This window comes from Lonchura striata, chromosome 2 (assembly GCF_050655825.1).
Source record: "Lonchura striata isolate lonStrDom1 chromosome 2, ASM5065582v1, whole genome shotgun sequence".
NCBI classification, from domain to species: Eukaryota; Metazoa; Chordata; class Aves; order Passeriformes; family Estrildidae; genus Lonchura; species Lonchura striata.
The window spans coordinates 98,136,120-98,155,499 of record NC_140704.1 but is presented as its reverse complement, the minus strand read 5'-3'; the positions used below and the strand labels follow the sequence as shown (position 1 = coordinate 98,155,499).

The 19,380-nt window shown below is 36.5% G+C and overlaps 1 protein-coding gene across 5 annotated transcripts in view; it reads left to right on the top strand.

The window, feature by feature from the left end:
• The window catches only part of ZNF236 (zinc finger protein 236), a 76,314-nt gene that overhangs the window by 52,241 nt on the left and 4,693 nt on the right, over positions 1-19,380 (top strand). For 4 of the 5 annotated variants that reach the window (XM_077784623.2, XM_077784610.2, XM_021530845.3 and 1 more), the window contains 10 exons: positions 485-850; positions 2,817-2,962; positions 4,176-4,419; positions 5,102-5,281; positions 5,798-5,950; positions 6,580-6,770; positions 8,380-8,511; positions 9,706-9,903; positions 15,823-15,952; positions 18,788-18,964. In XM_077784623.2, the coding sequence (XP_077640749.1) occupies positions 485-850; positions 2,817-2,962; positions 4,176-4,419; positions 5,102-5,281; positions 5,798-5,950; positions 6,580-6,770; positions 8,380-8,511; positions 9,706-9,903; positions 15,823-15,952; positions 18,788-18,964 (1,917 nt within the window). The remainder of the gene's footprint in view (positions 1-484; positions 851-2,816; positions 2,963-4,175; positions 4,420-5,101; positions 5,282-5,797; positions 5,951-6,579; positions 6,771-8,379; positions 8,512-9,705; positions 9,904-15,822; positions 15,953-18,787; positions 18,965-19,380) is intronic. The other variant, XM_077784620.2, reaches the window with a different exon arrangement.

Below are 19,380 nucleotides of genomic sequence, written 5' to 3'. Positions count from 1 at the left end.
ATATGTATGGACCAGATTTCTGTACTTCTGGATTAGTTTGTTGATATTAGTTGATATTTTGTTTTAGAATGTTATCTCACTTAGTTTTAATTATTATTTAATTGTAATCCATTAATACTGGTTACTTAAGGCATCATTGAAACAGAATAATAAAGCTGCTGGAATTGAAAAGAAAATGAGTGGCTAATTTAGTAGGAGCCAAATGCTGAAGAGAACAAGATGAAACTTTTAATTCTCCAGTCAAATAAGATTCTGCATGAAAGCTTTAAAAGCATATGGAGTTTTAGTAAAAGGAAAAAGTTAATACACTCTTCATTGAGAACCTTTATTCATCTGAAAAGCAGCCAAATTATAAAGTCCAATTATTTCTAATTTATGCTGTTCAAATTAGTTTAGAATCTGTTATGGGGTTTGTTAAATGGATGATTTAGTCCTCTCAATCTTTTTTAAATCACTTATCTTTCTGGTTTTGAAACTTTTCTAGGCCAGAAGCTCTTCTGTTGTCACGTGTGCAGTAATTCTTTTTCTACAAAAGGCAGTTTAAAAGTCCATATGCGTCTGCATACAGGAGCAAAGCCCTTCAAATGCCCCCACTGTGATTTGCGGTTTCGTACTTCAGGGCGCAGAAAAACCCACATACAGTGTCATTATAAACCAGATGCAAAGAAAGTTAGGAAACCTGCTGCCCGGACTTCAACTGAGGGATTACAACCAGTCAGTCTTCTTAATTCATCCTCAACAGACCCTAATGTTTTCATCATGAATAACTCTGTTTTGACGAGTCAGTTTGATCAAAATTTGCTTCAACAAGGACTTGTGGGCCAGGCTATCCTGCCTGCTTCAGTGTCAGGTAAAAATGGATGTAGTGGTGGTGGTGGTGGTGTGGTGATCAAGTTATGAAATTTGCTTTCTATTAGAGTTTGGAAAGTTTTGCTAAATGCTGTTTGTCAAACAGCAGGTAAGAGTTTTACTGAATTCATGGTTTGATGCACACTGGTGAGATGAATAGAAATTTACTTATTTAAGAATGAAAGAAAAATATATGCAGTTCACCTAAAAGTCTCTTCAGTTCTGTTGTGGTATTGCACTGCAGAGAGGAAGAAAATGCAGATAACAAATAGCTGGAGTACTTGTATTCTTTGTGGTAATACTTTCTTGGTTTTATTTAAAAAGAAAAGAAGCCAGTTACTCTGTTTGTCTACACTGGTTGTTTATGTGAATAATGGAGAGGGTCTTTTAAGTGCATATGCTCTGCGGTACATGTGTAGTTATTTCTCCAAAATAAAAAAAAACATCCACACCAAAATAAAATCAACCAAAATACTCCCAACCTCAAAACAAAGCAAGAAAACTCTTTAACAATACAACAAAAAATAGTGTACGTCTGTATGTTAGATGATTAAGTGCCTAAGATACGAAGTCTCACTAATTGACATTGACTACAGCTGCATTAGCACATTATTCTTTGAGACCAACTGGCATGGAATACCCAACATGCTTCATGTTGCAAGAAAGTGACCTTTTGAGAATGATCCTTGCTTATTTCTAATTTTTTTTCAGGTATTTTTTGTGTAAGTGCTCACTGACCCAATGTTTGTGTAAGTGCTCAGGTAAACTTGGGACAGGGACGATTTTAAAAGCAGAGTAGTGTTAAGGTGTCTGGAGACATGTCTTAGTACTCTTAAATGTACTACTTAAATTCTGGGTCTTGGACTGTCTGTCATTTCTGAGACTTTGATTTTATGTGTTTTGGCATTTTTTTCAGTACATGCCTATGATGTTGCAGGTATGCCCTCAAATTCAGAGTATTATATCAGTCTCATACTTAACTGTAGCCATTGCAGCTTATCTGATTTGGTCTAAACTGTTGTCCAAAATGAACAAATTGTTGATGTTCAGAAGATACTGATGTTACTTGACAGGCACAGTTAGTGATAAACTTGTGATGAGAAATCGATTGATTTGTTTGCTTGGATTTTTGAACATAGTAAGGTGGAGTGTTTAGCTTGTTCAAATGTCCTAAAAAAAGACCTTTTTAATTTGAAACTAGTAATGTGGATTTTGGCCAGAGCAGGTATTTTTTAGGTACATTGTAAACCAGATTTATTATACTAAAGAATTCTGAAGAAGAAGGATAGGTGTTTTTGAAGCATCAACCAAAGGAAACTGGTTGATCACATTCAAGGTGTTTGGAGAAGAACACAAGATGACTTTTTACATATGTGCTGTCAAGACCTTTTGTAGAGATGGCCTATTCAACTTTTGAAATTAGAACCTTTTCAAGTTCTAAAGACTTTTGGATTTCAATTGCTAATGCACCTTTATTTTCATCCATGTAAGTACAGAGGATGAACTTTGACAGTTTGATACTGAACCATGTCTGTGCTATGCAAAATGTGACAGGAACTTCTATGTGTATGTCCAGAGTAAATGAGCATTGTTCAGAGTAAATGAACAGAATGTAAATACCCTGTGTGTGTGTGCTGCTTTGTTTAGTTGTAGCACACTCTCCAAGAAAATTTAAACCAAATTTCTCCAGGTTTCTAGTGCTACTCTGGAGGGATTCTTGTTTTGTAAGCCACTTGGTAGTGCCTAAATAGCAATCCTTAAATCACATTGAATTTATGAAGCTTTAAAACAGGCAGTCAAATTACTTTATAATCAAATTCTGCACTTCAAATTATCTTCCTTGTCATAAATAAATGTGTGTGTAAGTAGCTTTTATATTGACTTAATTTGTAAAAATAAGTACAGTGAAAGAGGTAGTCAGTAAATGGTAAATAAAAACATTACAATATAACTATTTTCTTTGGTAGCTGGAGGTGACTTAACTGTGTCCTTGACAGATGGTAGCTTGGCCACTCTTGAAGGAATACAGTTACAACTTGCTGCTAATCTGGTTGGTCAAAATGTTCAGATTTCTGGAATAGATGCCACTGGTATTAACAACATAACATTACAGGTAAGTTGTTCACTGTTCCTTGCTTCTGATTCTGTAGAGTTGCTTTGAGGGCTGAAGAAAGTTTAAGGAGCCTACATAATTCTGGAGGAGTTATTGAGTTGAGTGAGCTAGTAACATACTATATAACTTGTACAATGTTAGAAGACTTAAAAAATAGCTGCACAGTGGGGTATATTTCTGGTTTGATTTCTTTACTTTTCATTTTTTTCATTATTTTTTACCTCTCAGGGATTTTGACAGACTGCTTTAAAATGTGTATTTTTTTTTCTTTTAATTGCATTTTGTCTTTACACTTCAAAAGTATTTTAGGTTCCCACCCAACCTCCAAAAGGCACCCACCCACCCCCCAAAACAAACCCAAATTATTGCATGGAGTGTTCTTTTCTAAACATTGTTACTTGGCAAGCTTTTAATGGTTGAATTCACAATTTAAATTCCCACTGAGCTTGTAAAAAGAATGAGAGAAAGAGGTGAGATTATTGCATTTAAAAGTTCTTGAGATGTGTGAGATGATGATTTTCTTGAACATGGTTGTGTTTGATCAGTTGCACATAATTATTTTTGTTGCAGGAGCCCTCTGGAGGTTACCAGGTACAGCCCCAGGGTCAGGGAAGGGACATCTGCAGAGTTGCACTGAGTTGCTCATAGTCCCTCTTTTCAAGGAGTTTCTAGCATAAAATGGAGACATTTTCATTTTGTTTTTCTCAACTGCTAAATATATTTGAAGAGGAAAATGTCTTATCTTTAAGTATAGAGAACAGTTGTTGGCTTGTGAAATGAGACCTTAATGACACCTAGGAGCTGATAAATAATTTCTGCTATCAATCTTCTCTCTGCTCCATGCCTTTTCACTTTCAAAGGCTTGGAGACTGTGATAAGCATTACATACACTCATAGGGCAGTATCCAGAACACCAGCAGTGTGTTTACTTAGGGCCAAGCATGCTGATATGTAACTGATCATGATTTCCCAAACATTTTGCTGAAGGAAGAGAAGGAAAGTGAATCTGAATAGACTGATTACAAAGTCACTTTAGAGACTGGCTATTTGCAGACACATAAAAACTAAATTTAAATTTTAAATTGTTAATTATAAACTTTCAGTACTGTATATACTCTCTATCCATTAAATATGTACTCTGGACTCATGTTAAGAATATTCATTTTACCCAGTTTGTTAACTTCAGATTGATTGCTGAAAACTTGTTTTTCAGATCGATCCAAGTATCCTACAGCAGACATTACAGCAGAGTAGTTTACTTACTCAGCAGCTGACTGGAGATCCCACCATGGCTCCACAGAATTCTTCCCTCCAGGCAACAGAAAATGCAGTGCCAGCTAATGTGGTTATTCAGCCTATATCAGGCTTGTCTTTGCAGCCCACAGTAACATCATCTGCTAACATGACAATAGGGTCCCTGTCTGAGCAGGAGTCCATGCTGACTACCAGCTCTAATGGTAAGCACTGTCAGTAGTTTTATTGTGCATTCAATTTCTTAATTTTACTCAGAGTATTATTCACAGTGAGAAAGTCACCCCCTGCCTCCCCCACCCCCACCAAACATCTAATTTTAATAACATACAGTTCTTGCTTGAGCATTTTCAGCAAATTTTACAGCTTTGTGTTACCCTTTCTTAATACATTTTTTTTTTCAGAAGGTGAATTAGAGAGTAGGTTTAGATTAGATATTAGGAAGAAGTTCTTTACTGTGAAGGTGGTGAGGCACTGGAGCAGGTTGCCCATAGAAGCTGTGGATGCCCCATCCCTGGAAATGTTCAAGGCCAGGTTGAATGGGGTTTTGAGCAACTTGGTGTAGTGGAAGTCATCCCTGCCCATGACAGGGTAGTTGGAACCATGTAATCTTTAGAGTCCTTTCTAACCCAGGCCATTCTATGATTCTATATAATGAAAATACTTAAGATCTGCCATAGTTTTGAGCAAAATACAAAATCTTCATTCAGAAAATCTCAACTAAAGAGAAATAAATTTGGATGTGAAAAAGATGTTATACTTTCTCCTGCAAGTTCTAACATCTCCCCTTGGCTGCATTGATTATGGTAGCTTAGTGCTTTAAAAAGTTGTGTCAAAAATTCCACCAAAGGATATTCTTGGAATTTTTTTTCTACCACTTTCATTTAGGTGCACAAGACATTACTCAAGTCATGACTTCACAGGGTATTGTGTCATCTACAAATGGACAACATGAGATAATGTTGACCATAAATAATTCCAGTTTGAGTCAAGTTCTAGCTCATGCTTCAGGATCTACTACTGCGACCTCATCAGGAAGTCCTCAAGAAATCACTCTTACAATATCTGGTTTGTGTTTTTAAAAATCTTTAATTATGCCAGATGTCTATTTCATAAAGTACCTATACACTAGCATATGAAGATTTTCACAGGCCACAGTTTTCCCATGGCATATTTTTCTTATATTCATCAGCTTTAAAAGATACTCCCCAAATCCACATCTGAAACCCAAACATGTTTGCTTTGAGAACACGTTAGATCGGTTCACTGTTTTATTCATAGCCTCGGTTAACAGCTGGATTTTTACATATTGGTCAAGTTGGTGCTTTGAATCTAAAGAAGAAAGATCCATATTTGTCTAAATATTACTACTAATCTCAAGTATCTCTGTACATGTTAGTATCTGGATTTTTATAATCACATCTGTATTAAAAATGTGTCAAACTGCTGCATAAAAATCTGCATGTGTAGAAATTAACTTTATGTTTTGGTTTTATTTTCTACTTATTTTATGATCTACTGTAAGAACAGTAGCAGAATAATGTTGAGACAATTCCAGTTACAGTAGGACTTATTTCTATTCAGGCCAAGATCTTATTCAGCATAATTCTGGAAGCACTGATCTGAACACTGGTTTAAGGCTGACAGCACCAACCATCAGCAGTCAGACCACAGGTGCTACACTAACTATAAGCAATGACCAGCTTCTTTCTCAGGGCCCTTCACTAAATGCTCCAGGTATGCATACAATGTTTTTTCTAAACAAATAATATTTTGTTTAAAAAGTAAATACTAGAATTAAATGACACAATCTTGCATGTCATGATTCAGGAACTTTGAGTGTTTTGTGTGTTGTCTCACAAGCTTTAAATTGTTATGTCAGCTTAAATGAACTTTATTCCACACTGTAGGAAAAAAATGAAAATAAGACATGTCTTAAATTAGTACTTTGAGGCAGTTAAAGGAGTATTGAAAGATTATATCTATAAACTGGAGGACAACAAAATCTGATGCCTTCACTGCAGAAGTGATAAAATACCAAATTTGTTCTAGTACTCAAATTTTGTGATTTTAAGTATGTTTATGAATTTCTACCTATAAATGTTTGTATATGCACATGACCACCTGTGAGTGCAATACTGTGTTCATGAAGCTACACTTAAATGTAATTTTTCTAATTTTATCTGACTGATAACTTTAGGTTCTTGATTAGCAGTTTTAACTGATTTTGTTGATTCCACAATAGAAAATCCTAGCAAAGGGAAGCAGAAATTACTAAATTCACTTAAAATAAATTTGATTTGTAGTTTAGTGTTTATGTATGTAACCATTTTTTTTTTTTTTTTACCATTTTGCATATGTTCCAGAACTTAATACAACAGGGGGAGCAAACCTTCCTCCAGCAACACCCATATCTCACGCTGCAGTTTCTGCACAGAATTTGGTGATGTCTTCATCAGGAGTTGGAGGAGATGGTAGTGTCACTTTGACTCTTGCTGACACTCAGGGAATGTTGTCAGGTGGTCTTGATGCAGTTACACTTAATATCACTTCGCAGGTAAGAGGCTTTTCTGAACTGACAGATAAATTTATCTTGCTGTCTTACAGAACATAATTTCTTTTGCTTAGAATATAATTTTGTCCTGCAAATACATAATATTTGATATTTTAGTTAATTTTCCTTCTCTCTGCCAACCATATGAGTTTGGCATCTAGAAAAGCAAACTGTTGGAACAGAAGTGCTGATAAATTTTGCAAGGTTGTTTGTTTTTTTAAATTAACAGATGGATTCTATTATTTCAAACATGGTTTGAGATAAGTTTTTGGTGTTAGGCTATGTACTTCATTGTCATTATTCAGTAATACAGCTTAGTACTCCTAAATATATTATTTCATTTGGTAAATATTTCTTTTCCTACTTGTGAATGGGGGAGTTGAGCAGCAGTTGTGACAGTTCTTTTCACATCAAGTAGCAGGACAGATTTAATTGACTATCTTTAATAACAGGTGCCATTGTAAGAAATTTTATAAACATGGTGCTGTATGGACTATAATCTCTCCAGTAACATTACTATTAGTTTCATTTATAGCATAACTTAAAAATTGTGTTGTCATCAAGAAAACTAGAATCTACAGAGTGGGGAGATAAAAAATAATATTAAAAGAATACAAAGTGGAACGGTTGTTTGGTTGAGATTTCAATGTATATTTTACATCTAAAAACTTGGGCTGTTTCTTCTATTTTCCTGGCTTAACAAGGTTTAAATTGATTTTTATTTATTTTTTTACTTCAATTAGTATGTAAGTGTATACAAATTAAATACTATTTATCTTGCATGTGCTGTGATTAAAACTGGTGAAGCAAAATTATATGCTTTCCTCTGCAGTTTTGCTGTGGGGAAGAAAGAAAAGCTTTCTTAAATAATTATTATGATGTGTTTGTGATTTCTGATATCACAGAGTAACAAAGCAGAACATTGTTTCATTTCAGGCTTTGTAATAATTTCAGTGATAACATTTGGCAATGTTGCTCTTTATGGATAAGAACCTGTGCCTCCTATTAAGACAAGCGTAAATAAAATTGAAATACTGAAGAATAATAATAGCTGTGCAAACACAGTTTATATTGCAAGAAATTATGGTGAATAGACAGGTAGTATGTAAAAGAGCTGTGTTTCCCTGGGAAATTGAAAAGTCATTAAGAGTAGTGTAAAAATAGAAGCAGTAAGATATTAGTAATCATATATCCTAAGTAGTGATTTTGTATCATGATTTCATGGGATTTGGAAGTATGTTTAATCAAGAGATTTAAATAAAAGAAGATACCATGGGAAGGCCATGCAGGAGAGCAGAATACAGGAGATAAAGAAAGGCAATGGAAGGCTAAAACATTTAGCATTTCATGCAAGGCTGGAAAAAATTAATCGGAACTGAATCTAGTCTTGCAAACTTCCAGCTGTTGTTACCCTTAAATGGTTACATATAAATTTAAAGGAGAAAAGGAAGGAAAGCTGTTGCATTTGTTCAGATAGGGTTCTGAAATGTTTCTTTCTAAAGGAAAAAGAAAAGTAGTGTTTTGGTGTGAAAACTTACATTATTCCAGTCAGCTATTTAAATACAGCTTTTTAAATATAGGTACTCTTTTTATGTGCTCCCTCCTCTGACAGGGTCAGCAGTTCCCTGCTATACTCACAGATTCCAGTCTTGCTAGCCAAAGTGCATCAGGATCACAGCAAGTAATACTGGTGAGCCATACACCCCATTCAGCACCTGCAAACTCTGATGAAATAACATACCAGGTAGATACTCCGTATTTTTGTATCTTTTGTGGTAAAGGACTTTTATTTAATCAGAATACTGGAACAATGTATTTTTATCTTGAATCATGAAGGCTGATGTCATTCCCAAACACGAGTTTTGGTCATAGGTTATCTGTGACTTCCTAGTCATGCAGATTCTGTTTTAAGTTTTGAATTAAAAACCACTTTCATATATATATATACATGCACACAAGAAAGAAATGTAATTAATAATGTGTTTCTTTCTACAAATCACATAATCGTGTGCTCAATGCAGACTTCTCCAAAGATTTCCAAGTAAGTTGGTATTTAGATAATAAAAATAGATAAATTTTGGAGCTGTGGGGCAAAAATAGCACCTGTTGTTTCCATTCTCTTTGTGTATCCAAGTTGTTTCAGAGATGGTGCAACATGAAGTCTTTGCAACTTCTTACGCCTTTGAATCACAATAGAAACTCCTACATAAGTAATACAGTTTTGGTATTAGAAAATGTGGTTCAGAATTGTTTTCTTGAAGGCAGAGTGAATGTTGTCAACCAGCCTGGTAGGGTAAGCCCTAAAATAGGATTCCTCTGTATCTATAAAGTGGAATTTGTATTAGACAGGAATTTGGTATTAAATTATCTGAAGAAAGTAGTTTTTCCAGGCAGTTCTCACTAATTAAAACAATAATGCAGCACACCACCATCCAATTCTATCAATTTTTCGTTGTGTTTCAGTACTTCTGGATGTAGACCTTTACTTCCTTACGAAAATAGAATCCCCAGTAAAGAAGTTAAACAAATAGAAAATATTCTTCTTCTCTACAAAATCAGAGATAACTTTGTTTCTGTCTGGAATGCTTTTGGTTTTGAATTTTTTTGGTGGCATATTGAGGATCATTGGAGTTTTTTAGGAGTATAAAACTGAATGTAGAAAAATACGGATACACACATACTCTATTTATGATGTGTTAAGTTAATTTGATCATAGCTACTAATGTTGTTTTCTTAAAATACATACATGTGTCATTCTTTAGAGCAATGAAATAGAAGTTCATATTTACATATAACTGACTTCTTTTGTGTCTGTAAGTTACTTGCAGATGCTCTCCAAAAATTTGTCATGTTGAGGTAGATTTTAAAAAATAAACCAATGTGGATGTGTTTATGAAATTACCTTATAGTGTATTTGTATATTTGTAAATTGTTGCAGGTGACAGAAGTTTCCCCTAATGTGACTAAAAGCAGTCAAGCAGAAAAAGAAACTCGTGGGCACCAGTGTTTTGAGTGTAGCCAAACCTTTTATTCCATCACCATGCTGACGCACCACTGCAAAGAGGTTCATGGCAAGGAGCGAATACACGTTTGCCACATCTGCAATAAGGCCTTTAAGAGGGCAACACATCTCAAGGTATTTGGTAATAACAGTTGATTGTTCTCTTAACTCCTTTTGTTTTGGACTTTCTGTGATATTAACAAAAGGTACCTATTAGCCCTTTGTTTTTGCTTTCCCTTTACAGTGTGAGAGGTGTACATCTGAAAGAGAGGCAGTCTAAGTGATAACGTATGCACAGATAGAGAACTCTCTTCTGGAGCATGGAGAGGATTTTAATGCATATATTGACTACAGAATGAAAAATGTTAATGCCTGTCATGCAAGTAGTAGTGTCAGGAAAGGATTTCACTCACTTTATTTGCATATGAATATCATCAGTGCTAATCCTCATCTCCAGATAATCTTTTGGTATCTAGGAAGTTACCTGCTTTGCAATCTTATAGTTTCATTTGTAGACACTCTTTCATGTGAGTACAAGTGATAGAGGAAGTATTTGTTTTAAAATGGCTTTGTATTATTGCTGTTGTCTAGTGATGTTTTCTCTAGATTATGAACAACCTAATACTTACAAGTCTTTTGAAAAAATTAGTGGTGTATCTAAGTTCTTAATTGGATTATAGAATGTTCATGTTAGGAATATTGGGCTGTACCAGACAAGTGCGTTGTTCAGGCCAGTATCTTACCTCTGAGAGATATTTAAAGGAAGTAATTTGAAGAAGAGCTTTAAGAAAAGAGTAAACATATAAGTTGCCCAGAATTTTGCCAGCTGCCCAGAATTTATAGTAAGAAATTTCTGGAGCCAAATGCAATGTATTTATATTATTTATATTATCTTCATATTTATATTAGCTTTTAGGAGCGCTCTTCAATAGCTTTTCTTTCACTTTGATATAATATTTTAATGAAATATACTCTCTTTGTGAAGTTCATCCTCTTGGAATGATCATGTCTGTCAACTAGACTATAGGAAGCTATCATAAAATGTGTTGTTGTGAAACTCTTAACCTCTGAGTTAGAAGAAATTTTCCAGGAAAAAACCCAAAGGAGTCTTGATACTTGTTTTCCTTGAGTAATGATAACAAACTCCAAAAATCAGTCTCTTCAGTTTGTTTTCTTAAAACTGGGCCCAGGTTAAAGATATGACAAGATAACATCTTACCCTAGTATGTCCCTCAGATTATTATCCATAAGTAATTTTTCAGGAAGGCAGCAATCAAAATTGCAGTAAGAAGTTCAAAGGCATTAATTCACAAGACACTTCAGGCCCTTGGGACAATTGTAAAGGGATCAGAAACACAAGTAATCTCTTCCTCTGTCCTTCCAGTTGCAGGGAGTTGTGTAGGAAGAGCTGGCAGATCAGTAACTGTCTCTGAGACTGGCATCACCAGCAGAATTTAGGGGTTTTTGATCATGGATTGGTCTACACAACAGCAGGCCTGCTGCAGATGGGCTACACTTATCTCAAAGGGGCAAAAAGATCTCTGCTGAGGAGTTACCAGGGCATGTTGAGAGATATCATCTAACCTACATTTGTAGGGAGGAAGGGATAAAACCAGACTTGTTGGAGATAAGCTTAAGGGCAGCATGCCAGTGTTTTAGGGTTTGTGTGCCAGTGAGGCCCTTCAAGCTCCACCCCAGTGTGCTGAGTTCACTGGAGCGCATTTGAAATGTCCCTGTGCTGATGCATGCAGCACCGTAGCCATCTCCGTGGAGGGAGGGGAAATGGTCAGTGACCTGCTACACCACTTAGACATGCACAAGTTGTCTATAGGACTGGATGAGCCCACCCAAGGGTACCAAGGGACCTGTTAGAAGAGCTTCCCAAGCCATTTTCAATCATTTATGGTGAGCAGTGCTGGCTAACCAGGGAGGTCCTAGTTGACTGGATCTTAGCACCTGTGATGCTACACCTACAAGGGCTGGAAGTAGGATCTGGGAAACTATGGCCCTTTCAGCCTGATCTCAGTGCTAGGAAAGGTTATGGAGCAGCTCGAGTGCCATCATGTGGCACATGCAGGACAGCCAGGAGATCAGGCTTAGTTAGTATGTGTTTATGAAATGGAGGTCCTGCTTGAGTGACATGATTTCCCGTGACAAAGTGACTTTCTCAGTGGAGGAGAGAAAGGTTGTGGATGTTGTCTACCTGGTCTGTAGCAAAGCCTTTGACACTGCCTCCCACAGCATTCTTCTGGAGAAACTGATAGGTTTACTGTTTTCTGGGAAAAAATTGGCTGTATGTCCAGGACCAAAGAATAGTGGTGAATGGAATCACATCCAGCTGATGGCTGGTCACAAATCGTGTTCTCCAGGGCTCAGTGCTGGGGCCAGTTCTATTTAATATCTTTATCAATGATCTGGACAAGAGGATTGAGTGCAATCTGAGTCTTTTTGCAGATGACCAAGTTGGATGGAATGTTGGTGTGCAGGAGGGCAGGAAGGCTCTGCAGAGGGATCTGGACAGGCTGGATCAATGGGTTGGGGCCATTTTGGGAGGTTTAACAAGGCCAAGTGTCGGGTCCTGCTTTTGGGTCATGAAAAACCCCAGGCAGTGCCACAGGCTGGGGACAGAGTGGCTGGAACGCTGCTGGTGGAAAAGCAGGAGTGCTGGGAGTGCTGATCGACAGTGGCTGAACAAGAGCCAGGGTGTGCCCAGGTGGCCAAGGAGGCCGATGGCTTCCTGGCCTGTATTAGCAGTGGTGTGGCCAGTAGGAGCAGGGCAGTGACTGTCCCTCTTTACGTTGTGCTGGCAAGGCTGCACCTCAAATCCCGTGTTCAGTTTTGGGCCCTCAGTTCAAGAAGGACACTGAGGCTCTGGAGTGTGTCCAGAGAAGGGTGACAGAGCTGGTGAAAGATGAAGAGCACAACTCTTAGGAGGAGCAGTTGAGGGAAGTTTGGGTTGTTTTAGCCTGGAGAAAAGGAGCTGGGGTGGGGGGGTCACTTAATACTCTGTACAACTACCTGAAAGCAGATTGTGGCCAGGTGGGGGTTGGCCTTTTCTCCTGGGTAATGAACAATAGGACAAGAGATAATTACCTCAGTTATGTTAGAGGAGATTTAGATAGGATATCTGGGAAAATTTCTTCACTGAAAGTCTTGTCAGGCACTGGCATAGCCTGTCAAGGGAAGTTGTCAAGTCACCAACTGTGAAGCTGTTTAGAAAATGTGTAGATGTGGCAGGCACTCTGGACAGTTTAGTCCGTAGTGATAGACATAGTCCATAGACATAGTTTAGTGATAGGCTTGTCAGGGCTGGTTAAGAATTTGCTTTGATCTTAAAGGTCTTAAAGGACAGTTTAATTTACCACTGGACCATCAAGTACTAATACAAATTCCACCCTTTATCAGAATCTTTTCTTTATCAAGGTGTTAATAGCAGCTTCAGCTGTGAGCAGTCTTTAACAGCAAATTCAAAGATAAATGTTGGGGTTTGGCTTAGGATTTTGGGAAGAGTACACCTCCACCACTCACTCCACCCCCCATGTTAAGGCTTTTTAGTCTAGTGACTCAGTTCCCCTTCTGATGTGGGTTACTGTCCTGTTTTACAGCTTCAGAGAGGAGAACCTTAAGACATGCACAGTGACTAAACTGTCCAGTTTCATATGAATATGTAGTGGAAGTATCTGGAAGTTGATTGTTGACAGTAAATAAGGCATAGACATGATTCCAAGATGAAAGGAAAAGACCTTATCATCTTATTAAAACAATGGAATGAAAAAAACTTTTTATTGACACACATTCAGAGGTGGTTACAATTAGTTTTAGGAGTGATGGGGTATAAGAGTGGCATACTAATGCCTGAACCATTTCAAAGAAGGTTTCCTGATCTTATTTTTTAATTAGATAATGCTTGTTTGCTACCCCAAGATAATTAATCTCTGAAGGATATAAGAATTGAATAAATAAAGTTGTAAAACATCACAGGAACAATCAGTGAAATACTAACTAGGTCAGTAAAGAGATGATTGCACTTCAGAATGTTGCATTTCCATGAACTATTTTCAAAAGTATATTTATTTTACAGGAAAAATATAAGAGGTACACAGATCAGTGGAACAGAATTGCATCACAAACCGTTTCTTCAAAGAAAGTTGGCAAAGTTTTACAGGGTTATCTAAGGATGAAATGTTGTTTACATTCAAGTAGAAGATGGGGTGGGAGTTGTTGGGATTTGGAGGTTTGGGTTTTTTATTTGGGTTTTATGGTGAAAGAAGGAAGCAACTAATTTCAGATCATTTTTATGAAGTAGGTCATAGTATGCTTCCACCATTTCAATGCTTGAGGTGGTAATGAACAAGATAAAATCTAAAGATTTTGTTTATTTCCACCTAAGCAGGGGTTTTAAGATACCTAATTTTTCTCAGAAGACCTTATATTATGTCCCTATAATAGTCTATTATTATAAGTACTGTGATAATAATATTCTTCCATGTAACTGTCTCGCTGATTTTCCAGTGTAAACAAACTGCAGACACAGTTTGCTTCAGTTCGTGGAGTGAGGAATAGAACTTCATAGACATCAAGAAGGCTTATTGTTTAGGTATAGTAAAGACTAATTAATAGTTTAGTCTTTAATCAAATAGACTAGAAAAGAATATCCACATACATTTTAGAAAGTGGTCAAGTATTTGTAGTACTGTTTCACAGACAGTTCTTGATTAGATTTTTAAAGTTATATATTTTTTTATTTATTTTCTTTTTTAATTTGATTTTTATCTTGGTATTAACAAATACATTTAAAATGAAAAAAAATTAATAGATAAAAGAAATATTCTTCTAAGTTTGAAAAACATCTGGGCCCTGCATCAGTGTATTAAAAACACTGAAATTAGAACTGTTATTGATGCTTCTTCATGAAGATAAAACATCCTGCTATCTTACCATTAAGAACATTAGTGATTTAATTTTCTGGTGTTTTTTTTTTCAATTATGAGTCCATTGTGAAGTGGTTCTATTTGCATCTTGCCATCATGCAGCTGTGTGTGTGTATGTTGTGATAGTTGCCTCTTTGAGGCCTGTGCAGTTTGACAGTGTTACCAATTCAGGTGCTGAGGAATGCCCACATATCAGACAAGAAGGGCGATGGATACTGTGGAGGAGAGGGTGGAAAAATCCTTTGTTAGTTGACAATGCACAGTTGTCAAAATACCTCTTTGTAGATGAACAGAACATTTAAGGAACTCTGGTTTGGTTTTCTGTATTTTGTTTTGCTTCAGATAATTACTAAAGGGACTAATGTATTCCAAAAAAGAAAGACGCACAGTTATTGATAGAGTTTTTCAGAAGTGTGAAGATGGATGGTTAGAGAGTTGATACACTGTTCTGGTTTGAAAGCAAAACCAGTGAGAGACTCCAAGTCAGAAATACAATTTATTGGGAAAAGGGGAAAAGGAAAAAAATACATGCAATAATACAAAGGGAAAGGCTCCTAACAAAGTCAGAATACAACCTGGCCAGCGTGCTGGTAGCAGTCCGAATTGGAGTAGCTGCAGTCCTCTTGGGATGGCAGATGTAGTTGCTGTGTCTTCTCGGAGAACCTGTGAAAAGGCTCCCCTCTGTGTAGAAATCTCCACTTTTATCCAGGTGGGAATGCCTAGCTCCTCCCCTTTGGGCAGAGCATCTCACAATGTGTTATTATGAGTCACAAGGTGTGTCCTTAATCACCTCCTCCTCCTGGACAGTGTTATCTCTGAGTCATGTGGCCAGGCATTGATGGGGCCATTAACAGCAGATAAGGAAAACTGCCCCAAGGCAACTCTTACTCAAATGGTAATTGGAAAACATTTTTTTTTTTAATCTTGGAAATACACAAAAATAATGTCTCATTTAAAAGGGAAAAAAAAAAACCAAAACAATGCAGGCTTCCATTTTCTTCCAGCTTGTCTGCTGATGACTAAGATCCTCTGCTTTTGTCTTCAAGGTGTGAATGTATTTTTATTTTAACTACTGAAATAGTTTTAAATGGTCTGAAATTAATTATTTTCTATGCTGTCTTAGGAACACATGCAAACCCATCAGGGTGGACCTTCACTGAGTTCCCAGAAGCCCAGAGTGTTTAAGTGTGATACTTGTGAAAAAGCTTTTGCTAAGCCAAGTCAGCTGGAGAGACACAGTCGCATCCACACAGGTGACACCAGAAATTGTTTTTATCATGAGAGGTTTTCTTATGAATATCTGGGTGTTATGTTTGGAGCCCTTGCTTATGCTTTTCAGCTAACTGCATTTAAATATGAACTTAAGCTTAAAAAAACCAAATACATTTCTTACTTCAAATATTTGGAAATTAAAAGGAGGAACAGCAAACTTGAAAATTCATGTGCTTCGCTAAGCTAATCTGTATTGTGGGACTGGCAGTACTGCAGTGGTAATGTGAGTGCATGAGCTTGTGTCTAAAAGTTTGTCAGCCTTTGAAACAGATTAATAAAAGCATATTTTAAAGTATTGTTTGAAATGATTTAAAAACACTGGTTATGATCATCCTCAATCATATAGAAGAATGTGCAAATGTGTGCTCAGTAGCATTAAACAAGGGATGGGTTTGACTGCTGATGTTGACTGCTGTATGCAGTGCTTCATTGTCACTGAGCTACTTGCACAGGTCATCTGTTTCTAATGCCTGTGCTTTTGATTTGTTGTGTTCTTTTCCACGTATTCCACTTGTATTATTTTCTTCAGCAATTAATCTATAAAAAGTCCATACTGACTTCTCCTAGGGAGCACTCATTTTCTGTGATGTAAGTTTGCTTTTCAGGTTGCAGCTTCTGCCCTGCTGTAAATTGAAGGCTGTACATAGGATGATAGCCCAGCTGTCCTCCCTGTCACCTTCTGTGCCTGACAAACATTCTTTTTAAGAACATGAGTTCTAAATACAGCAGTCAGTTCTCTGAAACAAGTTCTTTGTTTTCCCTACCACTGCTACCAAGAAAGAGTTGTCATGGCTGCTAAACATAAATAAGACAGTGGAAAGTTGTCTACTGTTGCTACTAAACTGGAGGGGACCAGTGAATTTGGCTGGATGTGCTGTAGAATAAGAAGATTCCCTCAAAATGGTAACTCAGAGTGAGTCAATCAGAGTTTTCTCTTGCCCCAGCATCAAGCTGGTTTGTGGTTACTGCATTAGAAAGAACATCCTGGTTCTACTGTAGGTAGGAAAAGAGAAGCAGGAGTTAAAATCCAAGGAAATTAGAATACCCTCAATAATTTGCTTTTTGCAAAACTGACTTAAATAACACAGACTCTTGAAAATGTTATTGTCTCCTATTTTAAGGGTTCCATAGAATATGCAGGAAGCAGGAAAGATGACCAGTTGTCATTTTCTGTGCTTAGTTTCATTTCATGCTGCTGCCCCATTGTAATAGGCACAGAGCAGTTCAGGAAGGCTGAGAACAGAGCAGAGTCCCTTTATTGATCTGTTTCTCATAAATCTTCACTATCATAGGAGGAGTTCTTTCTGTTTTGGAATGACTTGTAATTTACTCAGTAAATCCATAGATATTTTTGGGTTTCTTGTACTAGGACGCTCATATGCTAGACTGTAACAGACCTTACTAAATTCATATTTATTTTTGTGTTTCAGCAATGTCAGGCAACAGTAGGTCAATCTATATGGTTGTAATTCTTTCAGAAGAGAATGTTCTTTTAGAGATCACTTGAGACCAAAAGAGTGGAAATGTGCTGCACAGAAGTGTTTAGATGGATGCATTTACATAAACTATGCTAGGAAAGGTTAATCTAAACCTAAACTGGCTTCTTTCCATAAAGATACTGTCCTTGTCTGTGAGAAAGTGTTTATGATTTCTATCTTGACGATACATTTTTAACCATTTCTAATGGGTAATAGCTACTGAATCAATGGCCAGAAGAAAAACACATTATTTCACTGAATAGCTCTAAATATCTTGTTATTTAGGACTTATCAGTGAAGAGTGGTTTGCTGAAATGTTGAAATAAGGGGGAAACAGTTGCTTCCAGTTCTACCGAAAACTGTGTAGTAATCCATTACACCAAAAAGGCTATTCACCTTCACTGAATTAAAAAAATGTAATCAAAAGAATTTCAGGAAGCCTGGATTCCTTTTCAAAAAAAAGGAAAAAAAAGTTGTTAACAAAAATAGAAAATATCTGTGTTTTAAAGGACCTTCTGTTGATTATCTGGAAAGTTGGATTTTGCATGCAGGTGTAACACAATGAAGGGAGAGATATATTGGTCCTGTAAGCAAGAATTTGGAAAAATGTTTTTACTCCGGCTTGTGCTTTATTGTTCTAACTAATAACAAGGAGTATCTTAGAAAGTGCTTTTAGAAGTCCTTAATTATATACAATGTGTTTGTCAGAGGTTGTGGTGTTGAGTGTTGAAGCAAAAGTCTGGTTTTGCAAAGTAGGTATTTTTAAATTTTAAAATACCTTTTAAGTTAATACATTCTTGTGTTTATAGTTAGAAATCAGTGGTATTCTTGCAGAATTGGAACAATAAGTCTCTTTTGATGAGATATGGAATCACTAGTTGGCATAGGAAGCCACAAGATCCAGTTAGAATTACCAGGACACTTTTTTGTTGACATATTTGACTTTTCAGTTTCTTAAAGGCATCAGCTTTGTTAATTCTATACATTGCTTTATCGGCATTACTCTTCATGGTGCAAAAAAGTGATGCTTTCCTTGAGTACAGAAAAGTCAAATTGGTAAATTGATTTTTTTTTGTACCTTTGTTAAATAACTTACCTAGGTTATAAATTGGATAGGAAAGATAATAGCAGTGATTTAGTACTTATGTAACTATTCTGACATTTAATTTGAGATTTTTGCTGACAATGTGGAGCTATAGCGCTGCTTGGAGAAACTCTCAAGGAAGATGATGATGTGTATTTAATTTCTAGATCATCTTGATAATTTTTACTGAATTCCAAACTGTATTTCTATCTAAAAAGGAAAAATTAAGAAGTATGTTTTTCTTTCTTATAAAGGGGAACGGCCATTTCAGTGTACACTGTGTGAAAAGGCATTTAACCAGAAGAGTGCTCTTAAAGTCCACATGAAAAGGCACACAGGAGAGAGACCTTATAAATGTGATTACTGTGCAATGGGATTTACACAGAAGAGCAATATGAAACTGCATATGAAACGGGCTCATGGTTACACTGGTATGTAGCATGGTGGTAGTACTGCTGAGGTCAGGAATCCATATATTTTGTTAGGAGAGCACAGAGCATTTCCCTTAAGTTACTGAGGAATCAAGCACTGATAGCCAAAGACCACAGTTGGTGAGATAATAGTTGCACATGCAACCCAAAAATCAGGTTGAAACAGCAATTTGTTGCTTTTTATGGTTCCTTGTTTTTTTTTTTAATTTGGAGTTCTGTGTACAGAAATACAGAGTTGAAAAACTATTCCAGGAGACCAGTTTATTGTATTAGATTAAAAAAAAAAAAAATCCAAAACCATCTAATGAATTTACAGGGTCTGAAGTAATTGTATAATACTGTTCCCATCATGATTTCTTTATTCCCAAGTGCTATATCTGCCTTTTTCTTATACCATATGTCAAATCATACTCAAT